Genomic DNA, 19684 nt, shown 5'->3' with positions numbered 1-19684 from the left:
GGAGTCGTAACGGGTCGAGGCTTCGGACATCTCGGACGTGTCGGCTGGCGGTCAGTTTACAACGGCTTCTGGGAGTCCTGGCGTCACTGACTTGACTAGCGTGATCTTGCGTCTTTATTCGTCGCCCGGTCTTTAGTCAACTCCCCTCTTCTCTTCTCCCGCTCTTCGGAGGCGGCCGAAGAGCGATACCGCCCCTCCCGTTGCGGAGGGGCGGTATCGTGTTGCCGGGGCTCGCCTCTGGTCAGCCTGTAGTGCGCACCGCAGTTCTCTTCCGCGGCTTGTGTAGCGTTTTGTTTTCCCAAGACCGAAAACAGCACAACGACTGCTCCTTGCTACTGTCGTCCGGTTGAACCGGCTACTTGTCGCCCCTCAAAGCGTCCCGCTTCACCTGCGCCGCCAGAGACGCATCTGGGGCCATAACTCACGAAACTCGCTTTACTATGCTGTAAGCTCAAAAACGTGCGGTACACTTCCGATTAATCTATGTGATCCAAAAACATGTTATCGGGTGAATAGCACTGATAAGGGAAACGAAACAAGGCATAGTGAAGAGTCTTTCTTTGGCCTGGCGGCAAAATGGGAGTCAAAAGCGGTCGGGTAATGCAGGCCTTGAAAGCGGTTCACCATCGACGACGAGCTCGAGCATATCTGTGGGAAAGCAAGTTCCGTCCGGTCGACACGTATAAATGCGTGCTGAACACTGTTAATAATACTGTATTTTCATCATCATCATCAGCCTGACTATACTCACTGCAGGGCGAAGGCCTCTCCCATATTTCTCCAATTAATCCGGTTATGTGATAGCTGCATCCACTTGACCCCTGCGAACTTCTTAACCTCATCCGCCCACCTAACTTTCTGCCGCCCCCTGCTACGCTTTCCTTCCCTTGGAATCTAGTTTGTTACCCTAAGCGACCATCGGTTGTCCTCTCTTCGCCCTACATGTCCTGCCCGTGCCCATTTCTTCTTCCTAATTCCCACTAGATTGTCAGTAACTTGAGTTATTTCTCTGACCCACTCTGCGCGCTTCCCATCTCTTAATGTTACCCCTACCATTTTTCGTTCCATAGCCGTCTGAGATGTCCTCAACTTAAGTAATACTGTATTTTAGCTTTCCTCAATTCGGCCCTGGTTCCGTTGAGAAGCTTTTGAAGGTTGCGAGTGTTAACGCATCGCCCCTCCCCCTCCTTTTTTTTCAAGCATACGCCATGGAATCTGTTCTACTGACAAGTTAACTGTATATGTTCAGGATGAACCCAAGATTTACTCACACGCATTTAAGCTTGAGGGTTTTTACTGAAAAAAAAAAAAAGATAAGCAACATAGCCCATAAACATATTTTATGCCCAGTTGGTCGTATCTTCATGAAGAACCGCTGCCAAGTTGTTGTTCACGATCTTATTACAAAATAACTCAAGGCTGGCTTTGATACGCGAGTGTCTCTCAGCAAATTGAGCATGAATAGACGACGAACGTGGGGCAGTGGCTGTTGATGTCACTGCTCGCAGTGCCAGCTACAACCGCAGGTGTATCAGCATTAGTGAGGAGCAGATACAAATGTGTAGAAGTCGCGAAGTTATACGAGCAGAGTTCGCAAAACAAAAAATCAGCATGACGACAAATGCGTTAACTTCCCGGAAGAAAGTCCTCCCAGTGCAGGGGAACAGAAAAACGCCGTCCTTTCGTCCTTTTGCCTGCACAAAGAACGAAAGAGTACAAGTTTCTAACTACAATTTTCTCATTTCTATGCTTGTCTCTACCTCTTGCACAGCGTGCGACACATACTCATATATTGTTTTAATTCGGGGGTGCAGCATTTCATAACGGCCTGTGCTTCGCCTAGCTGGTGATGCGTATATCCGATAAAAAGAACGTCTATGAAAGCGCAGGGCTTGTTTCGATGCGCCGCGTTTCGTCATGTTTTCAAGAACTGTGTTCGTTTGGTCCTGTTTATACATTTTATTTTTGCGCTCATAAGCCCTGAACTCGTTACATAAGCTGCTGCGCGGGTATGCGAGGATATTGAAAATATGACCATTGTTAGGAGAAGCCTTCCTCAAATTAAGCATATACATAATTTATAGTTGACCAATGTCGGCTTGACTTCGTGCTCAGTGTTTGAGACTATGAAAAAGTGATTGTTTTGGCTACTATCAATGGAGTGATTTTGACTGCACAATTTTATGCGTATCTAGGCCGCGGTTACAAGTTTGCAAAAGTGTCATCGAAAGGTTGGGAGAGTGAGATGCTTTGCCATCTCCGTTGTTGAAAATTCCAGGGGTGCACTCAGTCTGCTTAGGTGCAGTAATGCAAAAGCATTGCGAGTTTTGTCCTGCCACCTGGTGGATTCGCCCGGCATTATGCTAGCGGACCTTGGCCGCACTCGGCCGGATGGCGTATGTGTATGGTGTATTTACCTATAGAGTAAATGGAGGAGCGACGCAATGGAACTTAGTGAAGACGTTGTTCAAAGCACAACGTGATAGTGTGTTGCAGTTGGAATTTGACGAAGACGATCTACTACTCAGCGCGAGAGAGCGTTGCAGTTTTACGCGAGGCGTGATCGACTGCGGTGTTTAACTGCGGCGATATCATGGGTGTGTTCGTTTTGGCATGGGTTAGAAACCCAGTAGCGACAATGTTTTTCTTTCTTACAGTTCGTGCGGAGACGCTCTGCCCACAATTCTAGATGTTGTCTACATTTACCGTCCACGCCAATCAGGAGCCAAGGAACTTTCACATTAATACAAGTAGCGATAACGACCTTTAATCCAACTAAGTGGGAACCAAAATGACCCTTCAAGTCGCTTCGAGCTTTGCCAGCACAATAGAGGGGTGATGATATCGTTTGCCATGAATATAGAAGAGCATGTCTACTAGCGCATGTTATTTATACTGTTAATTATCATGTTAGAAAAGCATGTTAATTTTATTTGATGGTGGTTAGTGGCAGCCTTGTGGAATTCTACGTTTATTCTGTAGTGGTGGAATAACAAAAACACCTCGATTCACTTGAGTTGTGGAGCTACCAGCTTTTCTTCTGCAATGTACGGAAGGCAGATGCGTTTATAACAGGTTCTGGAATGGTTTCAATTCAATTGCGTTGTGATGAATCGTATGCATTTCTACTTTAGTTTAGCGTCTTCCTTTCGCTGCAGTTTTAGCGTGATATGCTAGCTTTATGAAAGGTAACACACATTTTCTAGCAGTTCATTTTTTCGTAATGTTTAACGTGATGCCTGGTGGAAGGAACACGAACTATTGGCGTGTGCAGAAATGGCATGCTCAAATGGCATGCTTAGGACCTCACTGGGTACGAGCGCCTAACGCGAAATGTTTCGGCATCGTCGCGTAGTTTACGAGATGGGCGGTAAATTGTGAGGAACTGGTTTGTTCAGTCTGAGACGCTTAGTAACAACGCAATGCGGTACAGCTGCACAAGTTAGCAGTACTACTATCAGGTGATCACGTACTGTCTATTCGTCGGCTTGTTCATGGGCATGATCCCGACTCTCCACAAGAGCATCTTCGGCGCGAAAATGTCGAAGAGCGTGTCGCCCTGGTACGTGACGGATGCTCTTTTGATGTCGCCGATGATAGTTGGTGTCTTAGCAACGAAGGTGTACGTGGCCTTTGGGTAGAAGGTGATCGTGCTGAAAAAGAGAGAGCCGAAAACGAGGAACCATTTCACTGCTGTCCTAAAGTAAAAGTATATGAAAAACACTACGAGCTAGAATATTGAATTGTTTCATGACTGCCAGACTGATAATCAAGGCCCAGACAACGACTGATTCAAAAGTCTGCTTGCATGCTTTCTACCTACAGGGTCGGTTGCAATTCATGCATCCCAAGATCGGTCGCCAAAGTAACGATGATTTGGGGTGCTGACAAATTATCCTATAATCATCCGCCCGAAAGTGATTAAATATTAGGTCGCTATAAGCCTGTAACGTGACCTTATGTATATTCCGTTTATTTGATGTCCAAATCCAAGCTAAAAAATTACAAGGGTTCAACGCTGCTGAAACAAATATTGAGCGAAAGCATTAGCTGCGCGTGACTGAGCGTTCTTTTTCTTCTCTTTTTCTTCTTCCTCAGCCCACATATAAAGCCTCGCTTTAACCAACCCATATGAACGTGCCTTAGTGGCCTATAGGGGTAACGTGAATGCCAGGGTCCTAGCGGACTGATTCTGACATAACCGTCCCATGTGAAACGAGAGACCCAAGTTGGCAGCTCCTGCCAGCCCGTGTGTCACGTGGGGTGTGATGTCAGTGCGTCACGTGGGTAAGACGTAACTGCGGCCCGGGTCACGCGAAGGCTTGAAAGTGCGAGTAGTATTGCTTTCGCAATAAAAAACTACCTCCCGAATGTTTTGACATGCAAGGCTCGTTCAATCATGGGATGTAAATTGTGTGCTGCCGATGATTAAGCGCAGTTATTGCTCTGTGTAATGGAATTACGATATTTTAGCCCCGACCCAGTTCGGTTCTTCACCTATATGATCAGTAGGAGCAGTTTACTCTTGTTTGCTCTTTTCTATGCGTAAAGTATGCACATTTCAAGTAATCAATTCGGTCAGTGATCACCACCGATTAACTGACTAGAGTGCTAAGATGATATCCTTAATTGCCACGTACTCTTTGTTGACCTTTATGTCACAGCTGCCATCTGTTCCTTCCAGCCTTAGAAACAGATCTCCGCTAGCGCCTTCAGCACTGGGATCCCATAACATCTCCACATTTATGAAATAGTGGAATGCTGCATAAAAGAAGAAAACGTGCAAATTCAATTGGGTATACTCTAGAGAAACCTAAAGTTCGCGTTGAAAATAGTGGCTGCATGGACAGTAAAAAATCTTGCTAGACGCTTAGGCATTGCCTAAGAGCGGACGCAATAGCATGCATGTTTTGAAGCGATAGCTTCACTACTCGAGGTAAATCCAAGGTCACCGTGTGCTTCCCATGACCTTCAAACAGCTTCGAGGTCAAGTTAGAGCTTAAGCCACAGCCACTTTGGGTAGTCATGTTCCCACCAAAGGTCAAGGTCAAAGCGAAAAAAGTGACGGAAAAGCCGGCAACCCTAGTGGAGCGTTGTGCGAAACGCCGCCGCAATGGTGCTGCAAGGTGTCAACACCGACAGCAAAAACGATGACCGAATTCAGCTATCGTTTCGGACTAGGTTTAACCAAAGCTTAACAAGAGCCACTTTTTTTTTTTTCTCGACACGATTGGCGACTGTTTGCGCTATCCCAGGTCACGGCAGCAGCGCCCATTTGGCGGAACGAGCTGCAACGATAACACGTAAAATCAGCCCGGATTTGACTCCGCTTGAAACGATTAAGTACAGCTTGGCAGGTTTTATATGGTTTTGCTCGGTGGTTCAGCATTGACAAACTGGCACGGAGTTTGGTTGGTTTGTGGAGTTTAACGTCCCAAAGCGACTCAGGCTATGAGAGACGCCGTAGTGGAGGACTCCGGAAATTTCGACCACCTGGGGTTCTTTAACGTGCACTGATCACATCGCACAGCTCACGAGCGCCTTGCTTTTCGCCTCTGTAGAAAAGCGGCCGCCGAGGCTGGGATTCGATCCCGCGTCCTTGAGAACAGTTGTCGAGCGCCCTAACTACTGCGCCACCCCGGCGGGGCGGCACGGAGTTTGGTAAATTGATAAACGTATTTAGTTGGCGTGGTTTTTGTGGAAATGAAATGGATGGTATCTGTCTCCTATCGGGGTAAGCAATTAATGGCATATAACTAGTTTGGTTTGGCTCGGTTTATGTGGTTTAACTCCCCAAAGCGACTCAGGTTATGAGAGACGCCGTAGTGGAGGACTCCGGAAATTTCGGCCACCTGGGGTTCTTAACGTGGGTATGTGCATTGTTGGTTTAAATCCCTGCTGGAAACTAGCCTTCGAATTGCTTAGTATATGGGTGCTAAATGAAAAGAGAAATGGTATGACACCACCTTGAATGCTGTACAAAGAACGGTTGTGTCACAATTTTGCAACGAAATCGCGTGCGTATCTTTAAGACACGTTTGGAACGGTGCAAAGTCTTTTTTTTTTTTTTTTTTTTGCAAGCTAAACGCTAATACGCGGCGCAATAATTTCCCGACCAAACAAACTGCGCAGTATCCAAGTTCACTCGCCGCAGAAGGGCGACTCTCCGTTCGTTTCCAGGAACATGCGCTCGGAACGACTGTCGTCCTTGAATCGCTTCCATTCGTCGGCGTGTATTCCCATTCGGGCGCAGAGTGACCCATCGTGACCACAGTCGGCGCAGCGGCCCTTCTCGAACATCTCGTACGAAGAGCAGGCGAAGGCCAGGGACGGGCAGTGCACGTCCGTGATGGTTTCCATGACGTAGTCGATAGCCCTCTGGTGGCTGCAAGTGGCCACGGCGCGGGCACCTGTACAGGCATATGTGCTTAATCCAAGTACGGAGAGGTAAGGAAAAGCAGCAAAAAGGCGCACCTTAATCAGTTATTTTTCAGTGTGGAGCAGTAAATGCAATGGTGCGATTGGAAGGTTCAACCTACTCGGAAAGTGCCCTTTACCATTGTGCCGCCTGTGGGTTGGTGTAGCATTTACAAACTCTTATTCTTTTGTGATAGGTATGGCAAATAGCCCTGCATGTACAAACTGCGGGCGCGACGAGACTATAGGCCACATTCTTTGTGAGTGCCCCATATACAACGAGGAAAGACAGTGTCTATGCCGTACGCTGAAGCGTCTAGATGGACGCCCACTGACTGAAATTAAGATCCTAGGTCCCTGGCCACGGCGATCGTCAGCGGTGAAGGCCTCTCAGGCACTGCTCCGCTTTATGAAAAGCACAGGACTGATCGAAAGGCTATGATTTTTTACGTTACGTGATAAGACTGTGACGTGATGTCACGTGACATGTCTGTGATGTAACTGTACTGTCTTCACCCATCCCTCTCTCACCCACAACTTTTGTACCCACCTACCCCTCTCCTCCAGTGCAGGGTAGCAAACCAGTTCCTTTACCGGCTAACCTCCCTGCCTTTCCTCCTCATCTTCCTCCTCCTCCTATAGAGGCCATTTTTGCAAGCCTTAATTGAATACATAAGCTAGCCGCTTGATCGTTCTTCCCTCCCTACTGAAAAGATTGTATGAGGTAATAACCTCACATTTTCTCGCACAATCTCACTCAATTCACATAAGAAATCACATACATTTCGCATATAATTGCATAAGGTCACATACTTCCTTGTACATTATCATAAATTATGTACGATAATTTATGATAATGATGTGCACCGTATGAGAGTCTATGCAATTAGATGAGATTTTATGACGCTATTGCCCCGTATAACTTTTGGTTTTTCAGTAGGGCTGTACCGTCATTTTTATTGAAAATTGTGTGCATATATACACCAGGAAAAAGTTATTGGTCTTGCTGGGCCGAAACGAATGTGATCAGCACATTAGTTTGGGACAGTATGCTACAAGTTTGGCGCCTAGAAACTGCTTTTGAGGGAAGCTGTAGTGGAGGGCTCTTTTTATGTCCACGCCGAGAAGAGCTCAATTTCCGGGCGCAGTGCTTCGGGTTAAGATTGGTTGAAACCTGCCTAATATAGCTTTCTGTGTCCTTCTGTGCTTCGAGAAGAAGCTTACGCGGAGGAACAACGACACCGTTTTGCATTCTATTGTGTACACCCGCAGATGACAGCTTACTTTTCATAATGTCTCATCACCTAGTGTTTTTGGTAGGGCAATTCTATCTTGCGGTACTCTGACTATTCAGACGCAAGTCTTTTGATTCTAAGTCCGTTGTTTTCAGTGTAGTACTTCCAGAGAGCATGATGCTCGAACGAGTGCGAGTGGAGAGGACGACAGAAACAATAGACTTGGGCGTGGCTGTTAACTCATCTATATACGGCGTCAACAGATGAATGCCGGAGCTTTCTCTTAGGTTGTTCTTTTGCCCAACATGTGCGTATTGTTTAGTTGACGTTCTGTGTGAGATATTTATTTCTGACTCAGAGTTGTAAAGATGAATGCATTTCTCACCGTTTACGATGCCTTCCGTGACGAACTTGTACATACTGGAGCGGAGGTTGCAGCCGGGCATATCGGTTTCTCCGTTCGGGTAGAAGTCTACGTGCCCCACGGGGTCGTGCATCCCTAGGCCTTCGCCTTTAACTGAACGGAGAGGGACACGTGATCGTCATTCGCCAACATGCGCAGTGCTCTCCAGTGCAATTTGGAGACAAAACATGCGAAAACAGTGAGTGAAACTAGAGCTGTCCCGTCAAATGAACATTTGTGCTCACTCATTATTCAATAAAATGAACATGGTCACAGCTATAAGAAAAACGTCGTTTAAAAAGCCTACGTTCTGAGGCTTAGTCTGTGTGTCTCTCCGTTTTAGACTATGCTCCTCGGTTATAGTCTACGAGTTTACCTTAACCACTACTTGTTTACTTCACCCATTACCTTGCCCTCTACTCTTATCAACGAACCGCGTCCTACACATGCATGTATGTTTGAGCCATCATAGACAAACCAAAACAAAACAGTGCTGCTATGACTTACCGTGAGTGTTGTTTTCAGTTCGCCACCATCATCATCATCCATCATCATCATCATCATCATCATCAACAACATCATCATCATCATCAGCCTGATTATACCCACTGCAGGGCGAAGGCCTCTCCCATATTTCTCCACTTAGCCCGGTTCTGTGCTAGCTGCATCCACTTGACCCCTGTGAACCTCTTAATCTCATCCGCCCACCTAACTTTCTGCCGCCCCCTGCTACGCCTTCCTTCCCTTGGAATCCAGTTTGTTACCCTAAACGACCATCGGTTATCCTCTCTTCGCACTACATGTCCTGCCCATGTCCATTTCGTCTTCTTAATTTCTACTAGAATGTCGGTAATTTGAGTTATTTCTCTGACCCACTCCGCACGCTTTCTATCTCCTAATTTTACCCCTACCATTTTTCGTTCCATAGCTCTCTGGGTTGTCCTCAACTTAAGTAGAGTTTTCAGTTCAGTAGTAAGTTAAACTTGCTTAAATGCATTATTAGACGAGTTTGAATGGAATTAATATCACGGAATTATACGGTGTTAAGCGCTCGACTTCAATACAATTCAAGGAGGAAGTCATGAAAAGGTAAGCACCTGAGTGTTTTCGATCTCTGAGTGTTTTCGATCTGCTAAGTTGTTTCCTCGAAACAAGTTTACATCATTATTCTTATGGAAACGAAATATCATGTGACACTGAGTTAACCAGCGCAGTTTCCGCTTCGGATCATTGTCGTTGAACCCTTTTACCACTGTTACACAATAAGAGACTAGATCTCTGATCTCAGAAAGAAATAGTCGTCCGCCTATACGAATTTGCATAAGTTAACCTTTTATTAATATGATGCCATGGACACTTGGAAAATGTACCAGCCTTGTGCACATCACAGAAAATAACTAGCCGATTGCATTTACGATTATTCCATTTGAATTGTACCTGATTAGAACGGTCAGTTACAGACAGAGAAAACTGAATAAGCACAGAACAGTAATCGATTGTTATTTGTTCTTTACTGTCAAACACACATTCGGTCAAACTGCAATGAACTAGTCTGCTTGGTTGAACACATTTTACACATTCATTTTCAACAGCAGTTGCTTTACAACTTGGCAATGAAATCGCAAAGCTTACTGAAGAGATCAGCCGCTACGCTGAACACCTTCTCATTGAAAGCGCTAGCCTTTAGTGCGGTGGCATACTAACACCTTGCGCATCTTCTCGTCTCGTAGTTGCGGAATGCTTCGACCGGTATTAAATTGCAGGAAAGGATAACTGAATTACCTGAAGCGTTACTGTTTTGGTAAAAGTTATCAGTTGATAACAAAATGACACAAACTGTAAATGTTACAAGTAACTGTTTATAATCAGTTGATAACCAAATTACACAACATGAAATTATTACAAGTAACTGATTACAAGTCAGTGATCTGCAATGTACAGATCGGTCCATTTGTTAAGGGTCTTGTTATTACTGGCCTTATTATCGATCACACTGTCATTTCTGTTATGAATTCAACCCGTGTATGAATCACCACTTACATATGGCCGGAATAAAGGACGACCCGTCTGTGTGGACAACATCAACGAATTCGGCATCGGTAGGGTCAAGCCGGACCTGTTTTGGCATCCCCTGGAAGTAGGGCTTGGCGGGATCCATGCCTGCAATGCCATGTCGGGCAGTCATAAGACTTGCAGGTGCTAACAATCGTGGAGGCATGGCTTCGCTTATACGAATAGCAGGAAGGAAAAAGTGAACGTTGTATCTATTTTGAATATAAACAAACACACACACACACACACACACACACACACACACACACACACACACACACACACACACACACACACACACACACACACACACACACACACACACACACACACACACACACACACACACACACACACACACACACACACACACACACACACACACACACACACACACACACACACACACACACACACACACACACACACACACACACACACACACACACACACACACACACACACACACACACACACACACACACACACACGCGCGCGCACTGACGCACGCACACACGCACGCACGCACGCGCACACACGCACGCACGCACACACACACACACACACACACACACACACACACACACACACACACACACACACACACACACACACACACACACACACACACACACACACACACACACACACACACACACACACACACACACACACACACACACACACACACACACACAAACGCACACACTTTATCTCGCCCGATAAATGTCGATATGTTCAAATCCGTCTTGCGTAACGTAGCAGTTATATTCACTTGAGAGGAGAGAGCAAGAAAGAACACAATCTGTTAGAACTTCGCCTACGGATACTGTTGGTTGACGACCTGCTTGTATTGTATAGTACTGCTAGGTTGTCGGTATTCGCCATGTCAGCAATTGAAATTTCTGCGTTGGTTCAATGCAAGCAAAAATAATAATAAATAAAGATGCTGCTTCTCCCGTTATTAAGACTATGTAAGTAAGCATGAAGTTTTTACGGGCCTCGCAGGACTGTTGGAGAAGTCGGGCGTTTGAGTGCTCTCCGCGCCTGTATATGTCTGCCTGTAAAGGCGGAAACAACGTGAGCTGACGCAGCCGCATAGGGATAGACCTGATCCGAAGGACTGAATGCACTTCTAACTGCTGCCGCCTCTACCGCAAGCGTCGGGGGGTTTTCTACGTTCGTCAGTACGTGGGACAGTGGCGGAAACCATTGTCCTCTACGGGGGCTTAGAGAGAAGAGAACTTGTCTCGCATAATTTCCATTGTCGCCAAGATGATCCCGTTTCGGTTCCCTCGTGAAGAGAAATCGGCGTAGGGATGACGGGAAATCGGTGGCCTGATGACTCTAATCGGTGCTCGGATGTTGGCTGCGGAGTTTTGACTCGACGTCATTTGCGGTTGCGACAACGTAAGCTTAGATCTTAAAAACACTGTTAGCATCGACTGGATCAGCCTGGCTTTGCTATCTAACAGAAATTCTGTACTCCTCTAACCATACTGTGCAGCAGTGAATCACTGTCCTGTGTTGTCAGAAATAAAATATGCGTACAGCTCTACGCGATGGCTATTCGATTGCGGCATTCTGCTGCCCAACACAAACTTCTTCGTTCTTTCATTCATTTCTTCGTTTGTTTGCCTTTCTATTTATTCTTTCTAACTTGAAGAAAGAAAAAAAAATACCGGCAGTGAGCGTTTATACCGAAGGCGCAAGAAGATCAGCTCCAGTGGACAGGTCCTATTTACAGTCGCGCAGAGCGCATTAGAACGGCGAAAAACTGAAACTCAGGTGGGTGTGACCTGAACTAGGTCTCATCTATTCGCCTCAGCCCAGCTTAACAACAAAAGCATTGATGATGTCCCAGGGGAATAAGAAAGTAAGTAAACATTATCCTGGGCTTAACTCCGTTAGAACAGATTAGGATGTGCGAAAGCAGCGTTTGTCATCGTTCGTGATGGTTTTTTTTTTGTCGATTTAGCATGGAGAGTCTGGCACAGAGTTTGGCAGTGCGTTAAACGCTTTACTGTACGGAAAACATTTGGAGGTTCAAATTCTTGTCTCTAACAAGCCTCCAACTTTACTAGCAGTTGCATGCTAATGGCAAATCAAATGGTATGATGCCAAATATGATTTATTTATTTATTTTATGCATACTTCGATCTTTGTTAAGGACCCTAGCAGGGTGGGTACATACGCAAAAATAAACATACAGAAAAGCAGAACAATCTTGGTGAATTATTTCAGGTGCTCTTGAAATGATCTTAATAATTTCTGTTTGACCTCATCGTTAGTAAGGTTGTTGAGGTCAACTATGCTGCGAATACCCATATTTCATATTCAAACCCATTCGCAGCACGATTAAAACAACGACAGGAAGAAAACACACACGACAGGACGAATGCATTCGTCCTGTCGTGTGTGTTTTCTTCCTGTCGTTGTTTTATTCGTGCTGCGAATGGGTTTGAATATGGATCATTACCAACTGGCCCAAACCTCGGTGTTATTACCCATGTTTCACGGGCACGTTAACGGCCGTTAAGGAAAACGGCAGCTGGCTTTAACGACCGTTAGGCGGAGTTACACGGCAGCGCGAGAGCCGTTGAAAATCCAACGGCGATTGACACCAACGGTGACCGGTCGCCGTTCCGCCGCCGTTTCAGTCCGTCTCGTCGTGAAGTAGGCAAGATGGCAGCCCCCAGCAGCAGCGTGTCTCCGCTGCAGGCGAGCGCTCCGGCGCAAAAACGCTTCGCCTGGACAGCGTCACTGACGCGTTTACTTATCAACATGTGGCAAGATCACCTTGCCAAACTGCGAGCGCAGAAACACAATGCGCCCGTATACGCAAGGATGACGGCGCTGTTCAACCAGCTCGCAAACGAGGAATGTGGGCACGCTGTGTGCGTCACAGTCAAACAGATCAAGCACAAGATGGAAGACTTGGCCCAGGTTCACAAGTAAGTTATCATGAATTTATTACTGGTTTTTTAAGCCGACATAGCGCCTTGTGAGGAATGTTATATAAAATCTGGCGGCCGCAGTGCCCGACGTGTGGAAAGTGCCGTGTGAGCGCAGCCACCACAGTTTCGTTCCCACGGCCGTTACAGGGTTCAACTGACGCTCAACTGAACGGCCGTTGAAAACGCCCGTGTAACACGGGTAAGGATTCAACTCTTGAGGTTAGAAGTGTTATTGTTTTTTCGCGTCGTTGTCTCATTTGGTAGCCTGTCGAGAAAGTGAAAATACCAGATCTTGTGTTGTCCTGCTATTAACTGAAAGAAGAACTTCAATCTACAAATGCGATGCCTCTCACTTACTGACAGAAAACTACATTGCTGAAGAAATCGCGTAAATGAGCTACGACCATGTTTTTTAAAGGCAAACCTTGCTGCTTTTCGTTGGATGCGTTCCAGTTTGTCGGTATTCGATGCGGTGAACGGGTCCCTAATTATGACGGCATATTCAAGCGTTGCCGGACTATGGTGTTGTATGCGAGAGATCGTACGTTTGGCGCAGCTGATCTTAAATATAGTGTAAGAAAAAAGCTTACGGGGGGGGGGGGGGGACTAGCTGTCACAGTGTCGATGCGTTTTGTCCATGATAAGTCATTAGTTATCCAGAGACCGAGGTACTTGTAATGCGTTACTTCTGAGAGAGTGATGTTGATAGTGCAGTACAGGAACAAAAGGGGACTTTTTTTTTGATGATTCACATGAATACTGTTTTTTTTTTTTATAGTTAATTGTCATTTGCCACTTTTCGCATCATTCTATTACTTTTGAAAACTTGGTTTTTAATATAATTTGGTCCCGGAGAAAGTTAATAATGTTGTAGAGCACACAGTCATCTGCATACAATCTATCAGGAACAGATATATTATCAACAACGTCATTAATAAAAGGTAAGAACAGTAGAGGACCTAGTACGGACCCCTGGGGAACACCAGAATCAACAGGTACGGTATCAGAAGATCCTTTGTTTGCTGTTGTATGCTACGCTGAGAGCGGTTGCGTCACATGTTTAACACGGAAAGGGGGTATCTGGCGCCGTATAGAGGCAATTGTTAATGATGTGGTAAGAGCGATTGGCGTGCCAGAGGCATTAGGGGGTACCTGCCTGTGGTGCTTAAGATGCCCGACTTCTGTGCCGGAGCACCCGGGTTCGATCCCGATCGCCGGCGGCTGCGTTTTGAACTTTCGATGTAGGCGAAACGGAGTGGTGTCCGTGTGCTTTGCGATGTCAGCGCACGTTAAAGAACCCGAGGTGGTTGAAATATCCGGAGTTCTCCACTACGGCGTCTCTCATAGTCTGAGTCTCTTTGGGACTTCAGCCCTACCAAATAGAAACAATAGGGGAGAGAAGCCCTGCCACAGGGGCATCTCGGGCATCGCCGCTTCGGTGACTCCACAACTGCTAGCTCAACAGCTGCTATGACAACCAGCGAGGTACAACCAACATTTTTCCTCGGTTCTTGTGACCGCATGACTCTTTTCGCACTAAGCACTAAGCTCACCTGTTATTCGCCCAAGGTTTTGGACTCTTTCACCGGCATATCCGGCCACGTGAGCACCCAGGCTGTGGCCTAGTATGTGAAACGACTCTGGCTTTGCACCGAAGAGGGCCTGCACGACCGCGTCAATTGGCGTGGGTTGTCGCCCGCGCGCAAATTATTCTCAGCCATACTTGAAGCTTTCCAATGAAGACAGCGATTTCAGCTCCGACCAGCCTTGTGTTGGCTGTGGCTTGCGTGTACGGAAAACCATTGCCTCCTCGCCAGTCGATGATTACGACATTGAAGTTGCCAACCAGCAGGAATGCCGTTTTCATGGCCTGCAAAAAAAAATACATAAACCAAAAATACAATAAAATACGTTAACCGGGTATATTTTCATCATCAAATATATTCAGCAACTCCGAAGACCTCTGGCGCTGTATAGTTATACACAAACACACACACACACACACACACACACACACACACACACACACACACACACACACACACACACACACACACACACACACACACACACACACACACACACACACACACACACACACACACACACACACACACACACACACACACACACACACACACACACACACACACACACACACACACACACACACACACACACACACACACACACACACACACACACACACACACACACACACACACACACACACACACACACACACACACACACACACACACACACACACACACACACACACACACACACACACACACACACACACACACACACACACACACACACACACACACACACACACACACACACACACACACACACACACACACACACACACACACACACACACACACACACACACACACACACACACACACACACACACACACACACACACACACACACACACACACACACACACACACACACGAGATATTAAACCTACCAACTGACTGTTATTTGTGATACGAATAAAAAGAATGCATCACAAAAAAACGTATTTGTATCACAAATAACAACCAGTTGGTAGCGAGCGCATCATCGGTGTGAACGTCTTGCTTTAATCTCTTGTGTGTGTTGTGTTTGTGTATAACTATGCAGCGCCAGAGGTCTTCGGAGTCGTCTAGTCAACTAGCCCGCTCGTAGTACTACTGAGCTTTATATTCAGCAAAAGAACGTAAAATTTGCGACTTTCATTAGTTTTAGACCACTCTTTACTTTTCCAACATTCTATATACTCTAAGTAGCACTTCTGTCTAAGCCCTATATAACCATAAATTATGCCTTGTGATTTGATAGGAGCAAATGTATTCTAGATGTAGCTGCAATGCTTGCTTTAAATGATGAGGCCATGTGTTTTGGAAGGTCGTCACAGCAATGGAAGGAGTTATGAGGGAGAAGAACTACGCTCTCACACGAGACGTCACTTGGCTCGGACCAAGCAGCTTGCTGCGTTGCACTGAAGCGTGTCATAGCTTTGTGAGTCACGCCACTTCAGCTCTTCAACTTTCTCAGTAACCACACGAAAGATGGGGATGGACTATTGCTGAGAGATATAATGACCATTAAACCCGCGTGAACGAGAAATATCGGCGCTAAATGTTCTCTCTTGAGTTACTGAAATTGATGCATTTTCCACGTATGAGGGTGGGGTCATTGCATTTCCTTTAATTTTCAATGTTGTGGAAAGGGGAAGGGTGAGTTAAGCGGGGTGTATGGGTTTTTGCACGTTATTACTACGTGATCGTATCTTCATAGAGTGGCACCCTTGCCCAGCATCATTACTGTCACCTCTCTCCTCGAAAGTGCACTAGACGCTGTGTAGGGTCCTCCTTGCGAATTATTGCGCTTACTGGATTATAGGATGGCGACAAAGTAGGGGTGGCTCTGTTAACCGTTTGGCGCCGAGATGGCAGCGTCATTGTTGCCCACATTGTGTTAGCTAGTTTAGTTCTTTTACCAGATGCTTGAGCTACGTTACATAGAAAACTAAACTAACGAACCTTAACAGAGCTTTAGTCCGCTTAAAGAAAATGCACAATTGAGTACCTCCATTCCGCCTAAGAAGCTGTACAAAATTGCTATGTCTAAGTTTCAATTTTGCGATTAGGGTCAAGTATCATGATGAATGTTGGCATCAGGTGCAGCAGAATGATAAAACAAAGTCGATGTTGGCAGATTATTACGTCATTAATTTGGTCCGTACAAGAGTGGTGCTGCCGTACTTAGCAGTCTTACGGGCAGGCTTCACAAGACAAGGCGTGCCCCCTTTTCCTGCGGAGTCAATCAGTGGAATATGCCTTTTGCGGTGAACGGTTGTTTTTAAAGGAAGAGGTGAATGTGGAGCTTCCGGTTCGGTTAGTGATGTAGCCTGGTCACTGCATCTTGGCACAACAGCAAAATATGACCTGCTTTTAGTCCAGACTGCAATAGATTGGCTCGATTCTGCTCGGACTTCAACTATACACTCATTTCATACCTAAGGATACGAGGCAGTCCGTATACATTTCATGAATTTTGAGCTGTCATGGTAACTCGTTTTCTTCGGGTTGCCATTATATTCTCTTCAATATTCTTTCACTGGACCAATACTATTTTTCAGCTTTTCCTTACCATTTGCTCTTGACGTCGGTATAAATCTGTCACCGTGTTTTCACGTTTGTTAAGGATGGATGAGCAGTGCTGTAAATGGGGACTCAAGAACGTTACTTTACGAAGCGACACGCTCATCTTCTGACCCCTCAAACCGCTGCATTACCCGATTACATGTTCCGGTAATGCTGCGTGGGCTATGTGCAGCTCAATCAAGGTGGGGTATGCAGATTAAGGAGGGTTTTTTCAGATGGCATGGCGTGAAGTTGTGATGAGAATGGTACAGGTTTTGCTATCAGCTTGGGACGTAACGAAAATTACGATTTACTTTCTACCTTATGTCGGGCCACCCCGACCGAATGAAGCTTCGATAGCCAGGAAAATTGACTGAGCCCCCCATTGAGATAACAGCAAAGCTCCCAGGTAGCTGATTGATCTATTAGCTAGGACGAAGTAAGCAGGACAAAAATTCTTGGGGGGGGGGGGGGGGCAATTTGGAACACTAAATTGCATTGAGGCGAAAGCCTGTATAGTGCGGGTGGTCCGAAGCCCTCCACTATGGCACTTCTTTCTCTCTTTTTTTCACTCCCACCTTCCCTCATTGCCTTACGGCACAGTTAAGGTGTTGTTGTGGCTGTAAGAAGAAGGAAAAGAAAACGCACGGACCTGCACGGACCGCTAGCACGCCGTAACAACAGCCGTCGTCCACCACCGAAGCAATGGCGGGTGAAATGACGGCCTACAACAGATAAAAATTCGGTGGTAGGCTAGCCCACGCCGCAAGCGGCGGTGACCTACCTGTCCCAGCCCCATCAGAGCCGGGATCAGCCACACCAAAGTTAAGGTGTCCGCCGAGAACTGTGACAGATACTGCGCCTTCTCTTTTCTGTAAACCAATTTGAAACGCCGCTGATGCCTGCTCTACTGCGTCTGCTTCTGTATTATGTGTGGTGCAGCGTTCGAGGAAGCATCAAATAAAAGGCGCCGCACGGACGCCTGGGTCGGACGCCCGGCGTGGTCAGCCTCGTATACGCGTGAATTGCCTGTTGACTTAATGATCAGTCGTGACGTCACATACGGTCATGACGTCACGACTTGTCATGACGTCAATAGGTGATGGCGTAATAGTAATTTCTCTCATTATTATCATCATTACTCTCACTATCACTAACTACCGCAGTGGTTATGGCGCTCGACTACTGTGCCCAAGGACGCGGGATCGAATCCCGGCCTCGGCGGTCGCTTTTCGATGGAGGCGAAAAGCTAGGCGCCCGTGTGCTTTGCGATGTCAGTGCACGTTAAAGAACCCCAGGTGGTCGAAATTTCCGGAGTCCTCCACTACGGCGTCTCTCATAGCCTGAGTCGCTTTGGGACGTTAAACGTCAAAACCAAACCATTGTTATCAGTCACTATCTACCACTAACTCGCGGCTGCTGTCTTCATTGCTACCGCGCTGGTATGACGCTAGACGAGAACTAAGATCCTGCCCGGCGTGGCTAAGTACGGATGATTGACAGCTATAGTGTGACCGAATGGACAAAATTATGAGGCATTTAAAGCTTTCGCCTTAAAACACCTCAAACGTTCAACGTGTACCTTGAGCCACGACCCGAGAAATACGGTGTCCAGCCAGCCGTGCGTGATTATCTTGGTCGGACGAGTGGCGTTGAAGTGGCTCCTGCCAATCTCTTCCATGCTGGAGTTCCACGAGATGACGTCCTCCTGCATTGGGGTCTCGAGCGTGAACAACAGGAACTTGGTGTTGACCACGTGTCGCTCCTCAGGGAAGAAGTTGATGGGCCGGTAGAGGGGATGGTAGAAGGCGCCATTAACGCTGAAGCAGCCCAGTTCACCGTAACACCTTGCTGAGAAGGTAGCTAAAAAAGCACAGTAACAAAGTATTTGGATGAATAAAGGTGCGTTAATTTGTTCTCAAAATTGCTTAATGCGTAAAAATGAGGCGAATGAGACGGCTTTGAGGGTCGCGTAGACGTCGGGTATTGATAGTAAAATTTTATATACGAGGATACAATTTCTTATATCAACTGTTATAGGACTACTAGATCTGTTCAGGGGTACCCTGACCAGCAGTGACACCCAACAATTAATGGGGTGCTTCAACAGGAACTCCCTTCAGAGGCTATTACTCGCCTAACCGCTACTAAAGGAAGTGACCCACATTATGTTTAGCTTAGGGGACGCAATATTACCCACTCAATGTACAGCAGAAGCAAAAATATATGCTACGCTAGTAACCACGATGGAAAATGCAGAACTTCAAAGACGAGCTTTTAGACCTCTGTTTGGCACGCTAATCTTGCCACCACGCAAATATTGCAACCACAGTAATAATTTTTGCGAAGCAAAGTGTATTTGCAGGTAAATTTCGGCCTGGGAAAAACAGTCGTCCTGTTGCCCTACATTGCCATTAAAGTGAACGTCAGAAGGAAAAAAGAAAAAAATGTCTCTTTTCTGATTTCAAGTCGAAA

General features: G+C 46.3%; 2 protein-coding genes across 2 annotated transcripts in view; one reads left to right on the top strand and one right to left on the bottom strand.

The window, feature by feature from the left end:
* The window catches only part of LOC146182072 (proton-coupled folate transporter-like), a 100234-nt gene that overhangs the window by 6140 nt on the left and 74410 nt on the right, over positions 1 to 19684 (top strand). The window lies entirely within an intron of this gene.
* LOC146182074 (pancreatic triacylglycerol lipase-like) lies at positions 1607 to 19052 on the bottom strand. Its single transcript, XM_084575598.1, has 9 exons — positions 18792 to 19052; positions 14788 to 14934; positions 14618 to 14726; positions 10096 to 10215; positions 8038 to 8169; positions 6150 to 6410; positions 4641 to 4761; positions 3474 to 3653; positions 1607 to 1694 (listed from the first exon to the last, which is right to left on the bottom strand). Exons 1-9 carry the CDS (start codon positions 18921 to 18923, stop codon positions 1607 to 1609), a joined length of 1290 nt encoding a protein of 429 aa, XP_084431724.1. The 5' UTR covers positions 18924 to 19052.

The sequence above is a fragment of the Amblyomma maculatum genome, chromosome 8 (genome assembly GCF_055883805.1).
Source record: "Amblyomma maculatum isolate TAMU_Amacu chromosome 8, ASM5588380v1, whole genome shotgun sequence".
Classification (NCBI taxonomy): domain Eukaryota; kingdom Metazoa; phylum Arthropoda; class Arachnida; order Ixodida; family Ixodidae; genus Amblyomma; species Amblyomma maculatum.
This window is presented reverse-complemented; position numbering and strand designations above follow the sequence as displayed.